The sequence below is a fragment of the Coregonus clupeaformis genome, chromosome 25 (assembly GCF_020615455.1).
Source record: "Coregonus clupeaformis isolate EN_2021a chromosome 25, ASM2061545v1, whole genome shotgun sequence".
NCBI lineage: Eukaryota > Metazoa > Chordata > Actinopteri > Salmoniformes > Salmonidae > Coregonus > Coregonus clupeaformis.
Window position 1 is genome coordinate 18271517 of NC_059216.1, and position 18118 is coordinate 18289634.

Below are 18118 nucleotides of genomic sequence, written 5' to 3' on the forward strand. Positions count from 1 at the left end.
AAACCTATCAAATCAAAAAATTACAAGCAGACAACCTAAGAAAATTAACAAAAATGACAAATGGTTTGATGAAGAATGCAAAAAGCTAAGAAAGAAATTGAGAAACCTATCAAACCAAAAACATAGAGACCCAGAAAACCTGAGCCTACGCCTTCACTATGGTGAATCACTAAAACAATACAGAAATACACTACGGAAAAAGAAGGAACAGCACGTCAGAAATCAGCTCAATGTAATTGAAGAATCCATAGAATCGAACCACTTCTGGGAAAATTGGAAAACACTAAACAAACAACAACAAAAAGAGTTATCTATCCAAAACAGAGATGTATGGACAAACCACTTCTCCAATCTTTCTGGCTCTATAACAAAGAACAAACAGCAAAAACATGTACATGATCAAATGCAAATCTTAGAATCAACTATTAAAGACTACCAGAACCCACTGGATTCTCCAATTACATTGAATGAACTACAGGACAAAATACAAACCCTCCAACCCAAAAAGGCCTGTGGTTTTGATGGTATCCTAAATTAAATTATAAAATATACAGACCACAAATTCCAATTGGCTATGCTTTAACATCATCCTCAGCTCTGGCATCTTCCACAATATTGTTCACCCCAATCCACAAAAGTGGAGACAAATTTGACCTAAATAACTACCGTAGGATATGCCTCAACAGCAACCTTGGGAAAATCCTCTGCATTATCATTAACAGCAGACGCATACAGTGGCTTGCAAAAGTATTCACCCCCCTTGGCATTTTTCCTATTTTGTTGCCTTACAACCTGGAATTAAAATTGATTTTTTGGGGTTTTGTATCATTTGATTTACACAACATGCCTACCACTTTGAAGATGCAAAATATTTTTTTTTGTGAAACAATTTGGAAAGTATTCAGTCCCCTTGACTTTTTCCACATTTTGTTACGTTACAGCCTTATTCTAAAATTGATTAAATTGTTTTTTTCCTTCATCAATCTACACAGAATATCCCATAATGACAAAGCAAAAACAGGTTTTTAGAAATTGTTGCAAATAATTATTTTTATTATAATAAGAAAATAACTGAAATATCACATTTACATAAGTATTCAGACCCTTTTCTCAGTACTTTGTTGAAGCACCTTTGGCAGTGATTACAGCCTTGAGTCTTCTTGGGTATGACGCTACAAGCTTGGCACACCTGTATTTGGGGAGTTGCTCCCATTCTTCTCTGCAGATCCTCTCAAGCTCTGTCAGGTTGGATGGGGAGCGTCGCTGCACAGATATTTTCAGGTCTCTCCAGAGATGTTCGATCGGGTTCAAGTCTGGGCTCTGGCTGGGCCACTCAAGGACATTCAGAGACTTGTGCCGAAGCCACTCCTGCGTTGTCTTGGCTGTGTGCTTAGGGTCGTTGTCCTGTTGGAAGGTGAACCTTCACCCCAGTCTGAGGTCCTGAGCGCTCTGGAGCAGGTTTTCATCAAGGATCTCTCTGTACGTTGCTCCGTTCATCTTTCCCTCGATCCTGACTAGTCTCCCAGTCGCTGCCGCTGAAAAAGATCCCCACAGCATGATGCTGCCACCACCATGCTTCACCGTAGGGATGGTGCCAGGTTTCCTCCAGACGTGACGCTTGGCATTCAGGCCAAAGAGTTCAATCTTGGTTTCATCAGACCAGAGATTCTTGTTTCTCATGGTCTGGGAGTCCTTTAGGTGCCTTTTGGCAAACTCCAAGCGGGCTGTCATGCACCTTTTACTGAGGAGTGGCTTCAACACAATCCTGTCTCGGAGCTCTACGGACAATTGTTTCGACCTCATGACTTGGTTTATGCTCTGACATGCACTGTCAACTGTGGGACCTTATATACAGTTGAAGTCAGAAGTTTACATACACCTTAGCCAAATACATTTAAACTCAGTTTTTCACAATTCCTGACATTTCATCCTAGTAAAAATTCCCTGTCTTAGGTCAGTTAGGATCACCACTTTATTTTAAGAATGTGAAATGTCAGAATAATAGTAGAGAGAATTATTATTTTCAGCTTTTATTTATTTCATCACATTCCCAGTGGGTCAGAAGTTTACATACACTCAATTAGTATTTGGTAGCATTGCCTTTAAATTGTTTAACTTGGGTGAAATGTTTCGGATAGCCTTTCACAAGTTTCCCACAATAAGTTGGTGGAATTTTGGCCCATTCCTCCTGACAGAGCTGGTGTAACTGAGTCAGGTTTGTAGACATCCTTCTAGGACACGCTTTTTCAGTTCTGCCCACACATTTTCTATAGGATTGAGGTCAGAGCTTTGTGATGGCCATTCCAATACCTCGACTTTGTTGTCCTTAAGCCATTTTGCCACAACTTTGGAAGTATGCTTGTGGTCATTGTCCATTTGGAAGACCCATTTGTGACCAAGCTTTCACTTCCTGACTGATGTCTTGAGATGTTGCTTCAATATATCAACATAATTTTCCTTCCTCATGATGCCATCTATTTTGTGAAGTGCACCAGTCCCTCCTGCAGCAAAGCACCCCCACAGCATGATGCTGCCACCCCCGTGCTTCACGGTTGGGATGGTGTTCTTTGGCTTGCAAGCATCCCACTTTTTCCTCCAAACATAACGATAGTCATTATGGCCAAACAGTTCTATTTTTGTTTCATCAGACCAGAGGACATTTCTCCATCTTTGTCCCCATGTGCAGTTGCAAACCGTAGTCTGGCTTTTTTATGGCGGTTTTGGAGCAGTGGCTTCTTCCTTGCTGAGCGGTCATTCAGGTTATGTCGATATAGGACTCGTTTTACTGTGGATATAGATACTTTTGTACCTGTTTCCTCCAGCATCTTCACAAGGTCCTTTGCTGTTGTTCTGGGATTGATTTGCACTTTTTGCACCAAAGTACGTTCATCTCTAGGAGACAGAACGCGTCTCCTTCCTGAGCGGTATGACGGCTGCGTGGTCCCATGGTGTTTATACTTGCGTACTATTGTTTGTACAGATGAATGTGGTACCTTCAGGCGTTTGGAAATTGCTCCCAAGGATGAACCAGACTTGTGGAGGTCTACAATTTTTTTTCTGAGGTCTTGGCTGATTTCTTTTGATTTTCCCATGATGTCAAGCAAAGAGGCACTGAGTTTGAAGGTAGGCCTTGAAATACATCCACAGGTACACCTCCAATTGACTCAAATGATGTCAATTAGCCTATCAGAAGCTTCTAAAGCCATGGCATCATTTTCTGGAAGTTTAAAGGCACAGTCAACTTAGTGTATGTAAACTTCTGACCCACTGGAATTGTGATACAGTGAATTATAAGTGAAATAATCTGTCTGTAAACAATTGTTGGAAAAATTACTTGTGTCAAGCACAAAGTAGATGTCCTAACCAACTTGCCAAAACTATAGTTTGTTAACAAGAAATTTGTGGAGTGGTTGAAAAACGAGTTAATGACTTCAACCTAAGTGTATGTAAACTTCCGACTTCAACTGTAGACAGGTGTGTGCCTTTCCAAGTCACGTCAAAACAATTGAATTTACCACAGGTGGACTCCAATCAAGTTGTAGAAACATCTCAAGGATGATCAGTGGAAACAGGATGCACCTGAGCTCAATTTCAAGTCTCAGAGCAAAGGTTCTGAATACTTATGTAAATAAGGTATTTCTGTGTTTAATTTATTTTTTATTAGCAAACATTTCTAAAAATCTATTTTCGCTTTGCCATTATGGGTTATCGTGTGTAGATGGATTTAAAAAAAAAATGCATTTTAGAATATTTTGCTGCAACGTAACAAAATGTGGCAGACAGGCAGACAGACAGAGAGCGAGAAGGCAGAGAGAGAGAGAGAGAGAGAGAGAGAGAGAGAGAGAGAGAGAGAGAGAGAGAGAGAGAGAGAGAGAGAGAGAGAGAGAGAGAGAGAGAGAGAGAGAGAGAGAGAGAGAGAGAAGGCAGAGAGAGAGAAACAGAGACAGAAAAATTGACAGACAGACAGAGATAGAGATGTGGATAGGGGACCCCAGGGCTGTAGTTAATGAACCTCTTTAGCTCAGCTTCTGTTCTGAGGGGAGGAGAGGAGAGGGGGAGCGACCTAACAATGCTTTTGAGTGATGCGGTCATGTGTGATTCAAAAACATTGGCACGTCGCAACCTACAAGTGTGATCACTACGGACACACACAGACACACACATACACACAGACACACACAGACACACACACACAGACACACACAGACACAGCAGCTTCCAATTACAGTAATGTCCAGAGGGCCTGGTTGCTGACAGTGTCTGTGAGGAGAGGTTGTTTTGGGTGTTTATTTAGCTAATAGGAATATGTTGACACTGTGAGCAGAGCAGACCCTAGTTATGGGGAAATGCACTGCAAAGCACTACAGATGTAGAATCTTAATTTGATCACTATTTTGTTATGCAAGAAATGTTGTTGTGCAGTATGAAAAATGTATGCACTCACTAACTGTAAGTCACTCTGGATAAGAGCGTCTGCTAAATGACTAAAAATAAAAAATGTAAAAATTAAATGCAAACTTGTAGCATATTCGAAGTCTAAAGTTTGTAATTTTCACTTTAAAATGTCATACTTGATTTGCCCTAATGAATAATTTAGCAAGCCCTACAAAAAATGCCCATTCATTATAATCCACATAATAATTCACATTTCCTGTTGCTGCAGAATAATTTTCCTGCTGTAGCAAACTGGCTCAAATTAATATCCTACATCTGTACCCAGGGTACTGTAGCACACACCAGAATAAAGCTCCCATTACACTCAACCACCATCTATTTCTATAGACTGGACTGGCTGCTTGATCGTCTGATCGTCTAATAGGAATTGACTAGGGGATGTAAACATATTGATATTCAATGTCTGTGACCTTCACCCTTTAAGTGGAATGACGGTCACTGCCGAGTTCCCAAAAACCGGATGTTCCGGTTTTCAGGGGAAATGGAAAGAGAGCCTGTGACGCGACTTCTACTTTTGGACGTTAACAAGGTCGACACTCAAATCAAATTGATTGGTCACACGGGCCGAATACAGATGTAGACCTTACCGTAAAATGCTTACTTGCAAGCCCTTAACCAACAATGCAGAATTTTTTTACGAAATTATTTGCTAAAAATGTCTATAAATAAATACAAACTAAAGTAAGAAAAAAAGTAACACAATACTTAGTCAAGATAAGTTGAGGTATTATGTATATGTAGATAAGGGTAAAGTGACTATGCATAGAAAATAAAGTAGAAGCAGCGTATAGAAAAAGGGGTCAATGCATATAGTAGCCATTTGATTAACTGTTTAGCAGTCTAATGGCTTGGGGGGATAGGCGTTGTTGTGCCCTCTTCACGACTGTCATGGTGTGTTTTGGACCATGATAGTTTGTTAGTGATGTGAACGACAAGGAACATGAAGCTCTCGACCCGCTCCACTACAGCCCCGTCGATGTGAATGGGGACGTGTTAAGCCCTCCTTTGCCTGTAGTCCACGATCAGCTCTTTTGTCTTGCTCACGTTTGACGGAGAGGTTGTTGTCCTGGCACCACACTGCCAGGTCTCTGACCTCCTCCCTGAAGGCTGTTTCATCGTTGTCTGTGATTACAAACTTAATGATGGTGTTGGAGTCGGGCCAGGCGGTCGTGGGTGAAGGAGGGGACTGAGCATGCACCCCTGAGGGGCCCCCGTGTTGAGGATCAGCGTGGCGGATGTGTTGTTGCCTACCCTTACCACATGGGGGCGGCCCGTCAGGAAATCCAGGATCCAGTTGCAGAGGGAGGTGTTTAGTCCCAGGGTCCTTAGCTTAGTGATGAGCTTTGTGGGCACTATGGTGTTGAACGCTGAGCTGTAGTCAATGAACAGCATTCTAACGTAGGTGTTCCTTTTGTCCAGGTGGGAAAGGGCAGTGTGCAATGGAGATTGCGTCATCTGTGGATCTGTTGGGGCGGTATGCGAATTGTAGTGTATCTAGGGTTTCTGGGATGATGGTGTTGATGTGAGCCGTGACCAGCCTTTCAAAGCACTTCATGGCTACCGACATGAGTGCTACGGGGCGGTAGTCATTTAGGCAGGTTGCATACTTATTTCCCTCATTAAAATGCAAATCAATTTATAACATTTTTGACATGCGTTTTTCTGGATTTTTTTTGGTTGTTATTCTGTCTCTCACTGTTCAAATAAACCTACCATTAAAATTATAGACTGATCGTGTCTTTGTCAGTACAAAATCAGCAGGGGATCAAATACTATTTTCCCTCACTGTATAGACAGTCCAGTATCATGTGACTAGGGTCTTCACTCTATCTAAATTAATGCAGAGGTGTGTCAGTCACTTTGTCCATTTATCTTTACAGTCTTTATGGTCTTCAACTCACCCTCAGCTCCGATGGACACCAGCTTGACTCCTTTACTGGTGATGTAGTGGAGAGCTTTGTTGACGTTGGAGATCTTGTGGACTCTCATCTTCCCTCTCTCTGGTTTGGCCAAGCGTTCGCCTGGACAGGAAACAGAAGGAGTCAGGGGTTAAGGGTCAGAAGGGGTCAGGTAAACATCACCTCTTATCATTTATATATATATATTTATATTAAATATCTACAGGTGCAGTATCTTAATTTGATCATCCTGTTGTTGCAAGATGATCACAGCAGGAAATGCAAATGTGTAGTGTATTCAAGATTTAAAGGCCCACTGCAGTTAAAAACATGATACTTCCACACTGAGGCCAAAATAACACTGAAATTGTGAATATCATGACAATGCCCTTTTTGTGTAATGTCAGGTGGGTTGGTGTTTTTGGCCCGGCGCATAACGCCACCCGGCGGTCTGATTGTAATAGACCAATGACAGTTCATCTTTGATTTGAATATCTCCTCCTACTGCTGCCGGTACTGCCCGGTCAAATTGGTACCAGTGTTGACAACTTAACAACTTTGTCGCTATATTTAGCGAGTTCTCAGAACCCTCCAGCCAGGTTTTTATGGAAGTTCAGAAATCAAATCCGACAAAAGTGAAGAGGAAGAGCCTGCGTTGGGAGCGGACGCTCTGTGTCACGCGCTTCGGGAAAAGAGCTGTGTCTAGCTTTGCTCTCCGGAGCAGAGCACCGCTGAAGGGAGTGATTACTAGGATAGCTTTGAGTGTGGAGATGGATCAACTGAAGTTGAAAATCCCTGGTGTCTGTGATGCACGCCATTTGGTGAGACGCAGATCCGATGCCGAGCACGAGACTGAGAAGACCCTGTCTATACTTTTCAGTTTTGATATTGAGTGTTTGCCTGATAAAGTCATGCTAGGATATGTTAGTTATCCCGTGAGAGCGTTTGTTCCAAACCCGCTACAGTGTTTTAGGTGCCAAGGTTATGGTCCATGTCGCAATAGTGTGCAGGAGGGAATTCCGAGGTGTGAGAAGTGTGCAGGAGGGCATGGGACAAAGGAGTGTGTAGTTTTGGAGGAAAAAGTAAAAGTAGTCTGTTGCAATTGTGGGGGGGGTTCATGTTGCTGGGGATCAGAAATGTCCTTTGCGAGTGAGACAGGTTAAGGTTGCCATGGTTTCGAGCAGTGCAGAAAGAGACACATGCTGAGGCAGTGAGGGAAGTAGAGGAGGATGGGCAGGAGACTGAGTGACCCGAACGGTCTGTGTTTTAGCAAGGTTGGTTTCTTGGCTAATTTACTGCACAGAGGGAAAAGGCGGCGCAGATTATAAAAGTAGAAAAGTGATTGGGAGTGAAAGATCGGCAGAAGTGTTACAGGAGGTATTGAAAGAAGGAGTCCCGTCCTCCCAGGCCGGTTGCCAGGAATAGGAAGGAGTCCCGTCCTCCCAGGCCGGTTGCCAGGAGTAGGAAGGAGTCCCGTCCTCCCAGGCCGGTTGCCAGGAGTAGGAAGGAGTCCCGTCCTCCCAGGCCGGTTGCCAGGAGTAGGAAGGAGTCCCGTCCTCCCAGGCCGGTTGCCAGGAGTAGGAAGGAGTCCCGTCCTCCCAGGCCGGTTGCCAGGAGTAGGAAGGAGTCCCGTCCTCCCAGGCCGGTTGCCAGGAGTAGGAAGGAGTCCCGTCCTCCCAGGCCGGTTGCCAGGAGTAGGAAGGAGTCCCGTCCTCTCAGGCCGGTTGCCAGGAGTAGGAAGGAGTCCCGTCCTCTCAGGCCGGTTGCCAGGAGTAGGAAGGAGTCACGTCCTCCCAGGCCGGTTGCCAGGAATAGGAACAATTAGGAAAAAGTTGTGGAATAAGGGGGAAGGGGTTTGGTTTTATAGGCGCAGGGTAAGGGGGTGGTGCAAATTGTATTTTTCCCTTCTTTTTTTTTTTTCTTTTTTTTTTTTTACAAATGTGGAATTCACATTCTGTCACGCCCTGACTCAGGGGACTCATATGTTGAGTCAGGTTGTGTATATTCTATGTTGTGTATTTTCTAGATGTGTTATCTAGTATGTGTATTTCTATGTTGGCCGGTGTGGTTCCCAATCAGAGACAGCTGTCGCTCGTTGTCTCTGATTGGGGATCATACTTAGGCAGCCTATTGGCACTAGGTAGTTCTTTTTTCCGTGTTGGAGGCTTGTATTGTTTGTTAGCCGTAGGACTTCACGTTTCGTTTGTTTATTGTTTTGTCGTGTGTTTATCAGTTGAATAAACATGTGTGCATATCACGCTGCGCCTTGGTCTGACCTGTCCTTGAACGAACGAGACAGAAGATCCCACCAAACACGGACCAAGCAGCGTGCCCAGGAGGACCGAACACCCTGGACACAGGTGGGGAAGATTTGGTCATGGGAGGAGATATTTGCGGGAAAAGGACCCTGGGCGAAGAAGGAAGCCCAGGCAGGAGAGGAGCAACGGCAACACGGAAGCCGGCCGAGGAGGAAGCCCGAGAAGCAGCCCCAATATTTTTTTGGGGGGGGCTAAAGGGGTGGTCGGGGAGCGAGAGAGAAGAGCCCCGACCACTGCACCCGGTTGGTTTCCAGATTGGGTCCCTACGACCATGGGAAGAGGAGTGGGAACAAAATTATACTGAGGAGTCGGAGGATGACGACGACGAGTTTCTGTTCCCTAACTCGTGGGGGCTCCCGGAGGAGTCCTCACTGGAGGAGGAGTGCCGGGTAAGCGAGGAGGAGGAGGCCACCATATTACGGGGGCTGTTAGATAGAATAGAGCGGGAGAGATCCATTCAGGAGGAGGCACTGCAGGAGGCGCGTAGGGAGAAAGAGGAAGTAGAGGCACGGTGAGAGGAGCTGGTTAGGCAGCATCAGGAGCGGGGGTTAATAAAGGAACCCAGTCCTGCTCCTCGCACCAAGCCAGTGGTGCGTGTTCCCAGTCCGGCCCGGGTCGTTCCTGCTCCTCGCACCAAGCCAGTGGTGCGTGTTCCCAGTCCGGCCCGGGTCGTTCCTGCTCCTCGCACCAAGCCAGTGGTGCGTGTTCCCAGTCCGGCCCGGGTCGTTCCTGCTCCTCGCACCAAGCCAGTGGTGCGTGTTCCCAGTCCGGCCCGGGTCGTTCCTGCTCCTCGCACCAAGCCAGTGGTGCGTGTTCCCAGTCCGGCCCGGGCGTTCCTGCTCCTCGCACCAAGCCAGTGGTGCGTGGTCCCAGTCCGCCCGGGTCGTTCCTGCCTCGCACCAAGCCAGTGGTGCGTGTTCCCAGTCCGCCCGGGCGTTCCTGCTCCTCGCACCAAGCCAGTGGTGCGTGTTCCCAGTCCGGCCCGGGTCGTTCCTGCTCCTCGCACCAAGCCAGTGGTGCGTGGTCCCAGTCCGGCCCGGGCCGTTCCTGCTCCTCGCACCAAGCCAGTGGTGTGTGTTCCCAGTCCGGCCCGTTCCTGCTCCTCGCACCAAGCCAGTGGTGCGCGTCGCCAGTCCAGCCCGGCCTGTTCCTCGCACCAAGCCAATGGTGCGTGTCGCCAGTCCGGCCCGGCCCGTTCCTGTTCCACGCACCAAGCTAGTGGTGCGTGTTCCCAGTCCGGTACGGCCCGTGCCTGCTCCCCGCACCAAGCCAGTGGTGCGTGTGTCCAGTCCGGCACGGCCCGTGCCCGTTCCACATTCCAAACTGAGAAAGCCAGCAATACGCAAAAATGTGTTTAGACTGCCGGAAATTGACACGAAGAAGATTATTGGTACTCCTCATATTGACATGCACAACTAGGTATCTAGTTGTGCACGGCCAAAACCAAGAGATATTGTGCAGTAGCTGTTTCTTTGCAGTCTTCCATCAGAACAATCACTTTGTTTGATTTGGCACGTTGCACAGCACACTTCCACAAGGTAGCTACTGTAGCTACACAAGCCAGTGGATTTTGCAGCTTTCGTCCTCCATCTTGCATCCGGCAGCGGCAGCCAGCAGCAACCTTTTCAAGAAGTAAGTCTCCAAATAGTTATTCTTCTAGCTAGCCATTGTTATTAAAAGCTAGCTCTGACGAAGGCCTTGAGGCCGATACGTGAAGCTTAATAAAGAACAGCAACATTTGTACTTTTTTCTTGTGTTATTCAATTATTACAACAAACAAAAGATAGCTCAGATGTGTGAGTACCTTTTGATGATTAAAAGTAAAAGATACGATATTGTGGTGATGCTGGTAGCTTCTGACCTGACGTGACATTTATATTTACAGGAGCTATAACTATTACTACTAACTATTTACCTGTAGTTAGCTACATGAAAAGTTATGTCAGAATCATAAAGGGGAAACGCTGCCCTGGGGCCTAGGCAGACGTTGCCTCCCACAATAGAGTACCACAGCATGAGTCATAATACCCATAAAACCTAGCGGTCAAACAGGGAAATGGTTCCAATCATTTTTCCACCATTCATTTTTCCCATAGGGGATTTTACAAACACAAGTGGTTCCGATGTATTGCAGCTCATATTCTGTTTGTCTGACCCATTTCTTTCTGCAGACAAGCTCCCAAACCCATTCAGGATGGGGTTCTCTTGGCATCTTGGAACTGGTGGATGCGAAGGACTACGCAGGCTGCAGCACCATTCTGTTCCTACGGCCCAGATAGCCCCAGCACCAACTGACAAAACTCCTATAGGCCAGATACCTGTAGTGAATACCAATGTCTTCTATTGGTCATACAGCTAATAGAAGAGAGAAGTGGCTGGAGAGAAGTGGCTTCCTCACTGCCCTTCTTGACACCAGAGTGTGCAAAGCTGTCATCAAGGCAAATGGTGGCTTTTTGAAGAATCTCAAATATGAAATATATTTTGATTTGTTTAACCCTTTTTTGGTTACTACATGATTCCATATGTGTTATTTCATAGTTTTGATATATGTAGAAAATAGTAAAAATAAAGAAAAACCCTTGAATGAGTAGGTGTGTCGAAACTTTTGACAGGTAGTGTACATGTATGCCTTTGGTTTTGATGACAAAACATGTGGGCACCATTAAAGATACATCATGTGGGCACCATTATAGATACATCATGTGGGCACCATTATAGATACATCATGTGGGCACCATTATAGATACATCATGTAGGCACCATTATAGATACATCATGTAGGCACCATTATAGATACATCATGTGGGCACCATTATAGATACATCATGTGGGCACCATTATAGATACATCATGTGGGCACCATTATAGATACATCATGTAGGCACCATTATAGATACATCATGTGGGCACCATTATAGATACATCATGTAGGCACCATTATAGATACATCATGTGGGCACCATTATAGATACATCATGTAGGCACCATTATAGATACATCATGTGGGCACCATTATAGATACATCATGTAGGCACCATTATAGATACATCATGTGGGCACCATTATAGATACATCATGTAGGCACCAGGCCACTCCTCCTCACCTGATATGACCTCCAGCAGCAGCATGAGTTTCAGTCCGTCCCTGAAGTCCTCCTCGATGTTCTCGATCTGCGTTCCGGCTTTCCTTAGGTGGGAGTTACACCAGGCCGTGAACGTCTGGGGAGGAGAGGAGACATGAGTTAGTTACCATGGTGTTAGTTACCTAACCCTAACCCAGATGGGATGGTGGGAGTCTGTGAATGTCATGAGTTAGTTACCATGGTGTCCAGACAGGCACAGTGCGTAGAGTAAAGTAGAAAATACAACAGTATAGAAACAGAGTAGAGTAGAACAGAACAGTGAGCCGTCTGTGTGTTGTAGTTGAGCTGCAGCATCAGGTCCAGAGGATTCCCAGGCATGGTTGGCATGTTACTAACATAACTACCTGATGTTGGGAAACATCTGGGCTGGGCTGGGCTGGGCTGGGCTGGGCTGGGCCCTCCCTCCCTCCCTCCGCCCTTGCATCCAACCTTCCCTCCCTCTCCTCTCCCTCCCTCCCTCCCTCCCTCCCCCTCATCTCCCTCTCTCCTCTCCCCCCTCTCCCTCCTCATCTCTCTCCCCCCTCTCCCTTCTCTCCCTCCCTCCTCTCACCCCTCTCCCCCCTCCATCCCCCTCTCTCCCTCCTCTCCCTCCTCCTCTCCCTCCCTCCCTCCTTCCCTCCATCCTCGCCTACAACAGCCGTCAGCTCGACACACGAACGACCTAACGGAAGCTGGCATGAGCACCGGGCCCGCCATAACACTGTGCACCCTGCTGAGAGCCAGCTCTGTATGAGAAGCTGGGTTAATTCCACACAGGGCCCAACTGCTGGCAGGCAGACACACACACACACACTAGATCAATCTGCAGTATTGGAGCAGAGCAGACACACCCCAGCCTTTATGAAAGCCAGCCTGTTACATGTGTTCCATAGAAGAGGAAAAGCCACTTGAAAGGAAGGAAGGGCTACTCAGCCCATGACCAGGCCAGTGACTTGTCTGTAGCCTGCTGCCTTCCTCAAGCTGACCAGCTCTCTCTCTCTCTCTCTCTCTCTCTCTCTCTCTCTCTCTCTCTCTCTCTCTCTCTCTCTCTCTCTCTCTCTCTCTCTCTCTCTCTCTCTCTCTCTCTCTCTCTCTCTCTCTCTCTCTCTCTCTCTCTCTCTCTCTCTCTCTCTCTCTCTCTCTCTCTCTCTCTCTCTCTCTCTCTCTCTCTCTCTCTCTCTCTCTCTCTCATTTAAGGGCTTTATTGGCATGGGAAACGTATGTTAACATTACCAAAGCAAGTGAAGTAGATAGTAAACAAAAGTAAAATAATCAAGAAATATTAACAGTACACTGGTTTTTCACCCAGTAGATAAGGGAGTTTATCAAAATTGGGTTTGTTTTCGAATTCTTTGTGGATCTGTGTAATCTGAGGGAAATATGTGTCTCAAATATGGTCATACATTTGGCAGGAGGTTAGGAAGTGCAGCTCAGTTTCCACCTCATTTTGTGGGCAGTGTGCACATAGCCTGTCTTCTCTTGACAGCCAGGTCTGCCTACGGCGGCCTTTCTCAATAGCAAGGCTATGCTCACTGAGTCTGTACATAGTCAAAGCTTTCCTTAAGTTTGGGTCAGTCACAGTGGTCAGGTATTTTGCCACTGTGTACTCTCTGTTTAGAGCCAAATAGCATTCTAGTTTGCTCTGTTTTTTTGTTAATTCTTTCCAATGTGTCAAGTAATTATCTTTTTGTTTTCTCATGATTTGGTTGGGTATAATTGTGTTGCTGTTGTTGTCCTGGGGCTCTGTGGGGTCTGTTTGTGTTTGTGAACAGAGCCCCAGGACCAGCTTGCTTAGGGGACTCTTCTCCAGGTTCATCTGTCTGTAGGTGATGGATTTGTTATGGAAGGTTTGGGAATCGCTTCCTTTTAGGTTGCTGTAGAATATAACGGCTCTTTTCTGGATTTTGATAATTAGCGGGTATCGGCCTAATTCTGATCTGCATGCATTATTTGGTGTTTTACGTTGTACACGGAGGATATTTTTGCAGAATTCTGCATGCAGAGTCTCAATTTGGTGTTTGTCCCATTTTGTGAATTCTTGGTTGGTGAGCGGACCCCAGACCTCACAACCATAAAGGGCAATGGGTTCTATAACTGATTCAAGTATTTTTAGCCAGATCCTAATTGGTATGTCAAATTTTATGTTCCTTTTGATGGCATAGAAGGCCCTTCTTGCCTTGTCTCTCAGATCGTTCACAGCTTTGTGGAAGTTACCTGTGGCGCTGATGTTTGTTACCTGTGGCAACGGTGTCTAGATGGAATTTGTATTTGTGGTCCTGGCAACTGGACCTTTTTTGGAACACCATTATTTTTGTCTTACTGAGATTTACTGTCAGGGCCCAGGTCTGACAGAATCTGTGCAGAAGATCTAGGTGCTGCTGTAGGCCTTCCTTGGTTGGTGACAGAAGCACCAGATCATCAGCAAACAGTAGACATTTGACTTCAGATTCTAGTAGGGTGATGCCGGGTGCTGCAGACTGTTCTAGTGCCCTCGCCAATTCGTTGATATATATGTTGAAGAGGGTGGGGCTTAAACTGCATCCCTGTCTCACCCCACGGCCCTGTGGAAAGAAATGTGTTTTTTTGCCAATTTTAACCGCACACTTGTTGTTTGTGTACATTAATTTTATGATGTCGTATGTTTTTCTCACAACCCCACTTTCCATCAATTTGTATAGCAGAACCTCATGCCAAATTGAGTCAAAAGCTTTTTTTAAATCAACAAAGCATGAGAAGACTTTGCCTTTGTTTTGTTTTGATTGTTTGTCAATTAGGGTGTGCAGGGTGAATACGTGGTCTGTCGTACGGTAATTTGGTAAAAAGCCAATTTAACATTTGCTCAGTACATTGTTTTCACTGAGGAAATGAACTAGTCTGCTGTTAATGATAATGCAGAGGATTTTCCCAAGGTTGCTGTTAACGCATATCCCACGGTAGGTATTGGGGCCAAATTTGTCTCCACTTTTGTGGATTGGGGTGATCAGTCCAATCTTTTTTTGCTGTTTGTTCTTTGTTATAGGGCCAAAAAGATTGGAGAAGTGGTTTGTCCATACATCTCCGTTTTGGATAGATAGCTCTTCGTGTTGTTGTTTGTTTAGCGTTGTCCAATTTTCCCAGAAGTGGTTAGAGTCTATGGATTCTTCAATTACATTGAGCTGATTTCTGACGTGCTGTTCCTTCTTTTTCGGTAGTGTATTTCTGTATTGTTTTAGTGTTTCACCATAGTGAAGGTGTAGGCTCAGGTTTTCTGGGTCTCTATGTTTTTGGTTGGATAGGTTTCTCAATTTCTTTCTTAGGTTTTTGCATTCTTCATCAAACCATTTGTCACTGTTGTTACTTTTCTTCGGTTTTCTGTTCGAGATTTTTAGATTTGATTGGGAAGCTGAGAGGTCAAATATACTGTTTAGGTTTTCTACTGCCAAGTTTACACCTTCACTGTTACAGTGGAACGTTTTGTCCAGGAAGTTGTCTAAAAGGGATTGAATTTGTTGTTGCCTAATTGTTTTTTGGTAGGTTTCGACACTACTTTCCTTCCATCTATAGCATTTCTTAATATTATTCAGTTCCTTTGGCTTTGATGCCTCATGATTGAGTATTGCTCTGTTCAAGTAGACTGTGATTTTGATGTGATCTGATAGGGGTGTCAGTGGGCTGACTGTGAACGCTCTGAGAGACTCTGGGTTGAGGTCAGTGATAAAGTAGTCTACAGTACTACTGCCAAGAGATGAGCTATAGGTGTACCTACCATAGAAGTCCCCTCGAAGCCTACCATTGACTATGTACATACCCAGTGTGCGACAGAGCTGCAGGAGTTGTGACCCGTTTTTGTTGGTTATGTTGTCATAGTTGTGCCTAGGGGGGCATATGGGGGAGGGAATGCTGTCACCTCCAGGTAGGTGTTTGTCCCCCTGTGTGCTGAGGGTGTCAGGTTCTTGTCCAGTTCTGGCATTTAGGTCGCCACAGACTAGTACATGTCCCTGGGTCTGGAAATGATTGATTTCCCCCTCCAGGATGGAGAAGCTGTCTTCATTAAAGTATGGGGATTCTAGTGGGGGGATATAGGTAACACACAGGAGGACATTTTTCTCTGTTGAGATAATTTCCTTTTTTAATTTCTAGCCAAATGTAAAATGTTCCTGTTTTGATTAATTTAATAGAGTGAGTTAGGTCTGCTCTATTAGCATACCCCCTGTCTCTCTCTGTATCTCCCTCTCTGTCTCTCTACCCCCCCCCCCCGTCTCTCTCAGTCTCTCCCTCTCCCCCTCTGTCCCTCTCCTCCTCTGTCCCGCTCCCCTGTCTCTCTCCGTCTCTCTCTTCCTCCCCCTATGTCCCCCTCCCGCTGTCTCACTCCCCCCTCTGTCTCTCTCCGTCTCTCTCTCTCCCTCTCCCCCTCTGTAGGTCACTCAGGCCGTTTGGCAGCAGCAACAGCCAACAAACCAGGCCTGGCCTGGCAGCCATCCTCCGTTCACATGACTGAGTGTTGTGGTCAGCGTTCTCCTGGCCTGACGGTGCAGTCGGTGCAAAGGGCCATCCAGCTGGGCTGATTGAGGCCTTATTCTCCACGGGCAGCAGAGAGGAGTAAGTAAGTAATAATATGTAGCCAGTGTAGCAGAAGGCACAACATACACTCTTAGAAAAAAGGGTTCTTTGAGGTTCTATATTTTACATTTACATTTTAGTCATTTAGCAGACGCTCTTATCCAGAGCGACTTACAGTTAGTGAGTGCATACATTATTACATTTTTTTCATACTGGTCCCCCGTGGGAAACGAAAACACAACCCTGGTGTTGCAAACGCCATGCTCTACCAACTGAGCTACACGGGACTAATATATATATATATATATATATATATATATACTATATAGAACCTTTTGATTATTTGGACGAGAATAAAGAATCCATTACTAAAAAAGGTTCTATATATATATATACCCAGTGAAGGCAAAGAACCTTGAAGGTTCTATCCCAACCCCAGAGTGTAATGGGTATTTTGGAAAACAAACGCTAACTATGAAATGACAGACGACTCGCTCCCTTTTCATTTGTTTCAGCTGTTTTGCATTGACATCTATATCCATATTAATGATGCTGCGGCATGATTTCGCCTGGTCAGAAAAATGCCTAGCTGATTTCCGACAACGTTACCTCTACTATATCGGGGGAAGATCGAATTCATACACTGCTCAAAATAAATAAAGGGAACACTTAAACAACACAATGTAACTCCAAGTCAATCACACTTCTGTGAAATCAAACTGTCCACTTAGGAAGCAACACTGATTGACAATAAATTTCACATGCTGTTGTGCAAATGGAATAGACAACAGGTGGAATTTATAGGCAATTAGCAAGACACCCCCAATAAAGGACTGGTTTTGCAGGTGGTGACCACAGACCACTTCTCAGTTCCTATGCTTCCTGGCTGATGTTTTGGTCACTTTTGAATGCTGGCGGTGCTTTCACTCTAGTGGTAGCATGAGACGGAGTCTACAACCCACACAAGTGGCTCAGGTAGTGCAGCTCATCCAGGATGGCACATCAATGCGAGCTGTGGCAAGAAGGTTTGCTGTGTCTGTCAGCGTAGTGTCCAGAGCATGGAGGCGCTACCAGGAGACAGGCCAGTACATCAGGAGACGTGGAGGAGGCCGTAGGAGGGCAACAACCCAGCAGCAGGACTGCTACCTCCGCCTTTGTGCAAGGAGGAGCAGGAAGAGCACTGCCAGAGCCCTGCAAAATGACCTCCAGCAGGCCACAAATGTGCATGTGTCTGCTCAAACGGTCAGAAACAGACTCCATGAGGGTGGTATGAGGGCCCGACGTCCACAGGTGGGGGTTGTGCTTACAGCCCAACACCGTGCAGGACGTTTGGCATTTGCCAGAGAACACCAAGATTGGCAAATTCGCCACTGGCGCCCTGTGCTCTTCACAGATGAAAGCAGGTTCACACTGAGCACATGTGACAGACGTGACAGAGTCTGGAGACGCCGTGAGAACGTTCTGCTGCCTGCAACATCCTCCAGCATGACCGGTTTGGCGGTGGGTCAGTCATGGTGTGGGGTGGCATTTCTTTGGGGGGCCGCACAGCCCTCCATGTGCTCGCCAGAGATAGCCTGACTGCCATTAGGTACCGAGATGAGATCCTCAGACCCCTTGTGAGACCATATGCTGGTGCGGTTGGCCCTGGGTTCCTCCTAATGCAAGACAATGCTAGACCTCATGTGGCTGGAGTGTGTCAGCAGTTCCTGCAAGAGGAAGGCATTGATACTATGGACTGGCCCTTCCGTTCCCCAGACCTGAATCCAATTGAGCACATCTGGGACATC

The 18118-nt window shown here is 45.9% G+C and overlaps 1 protein-coding gene across 4 annotated transcripts in view; it reads right to left on the reverse strand.

The window, feature by feature from the left end:
- The window catches only part of LOC121539083 (alpha-actinin-1), a 147805-nt gene that overhangs the window by 58644 nt on the left and 71043 nt on the right, over positions 1–18118 (reverse strand). For all 4 annotated transcript variants that reach the window (XM_041847320.2, XM_041847322.2, XM_041847319.2 and 1 more), the window contains exons 2-3: positions 11775–11889; positions 6357–6476 (exon numbers count right to left, since the gene is read on the reverse strand). In XM_041847320.2, coding sequence (XP_041703254.1) covers positions 6357–6476; positions 11775–11889 — 235 coding nt within the window. The remainder of the gene's footprint in view (positions 1–6356; positions 6477–11774; positions 11890–18118) is intronic.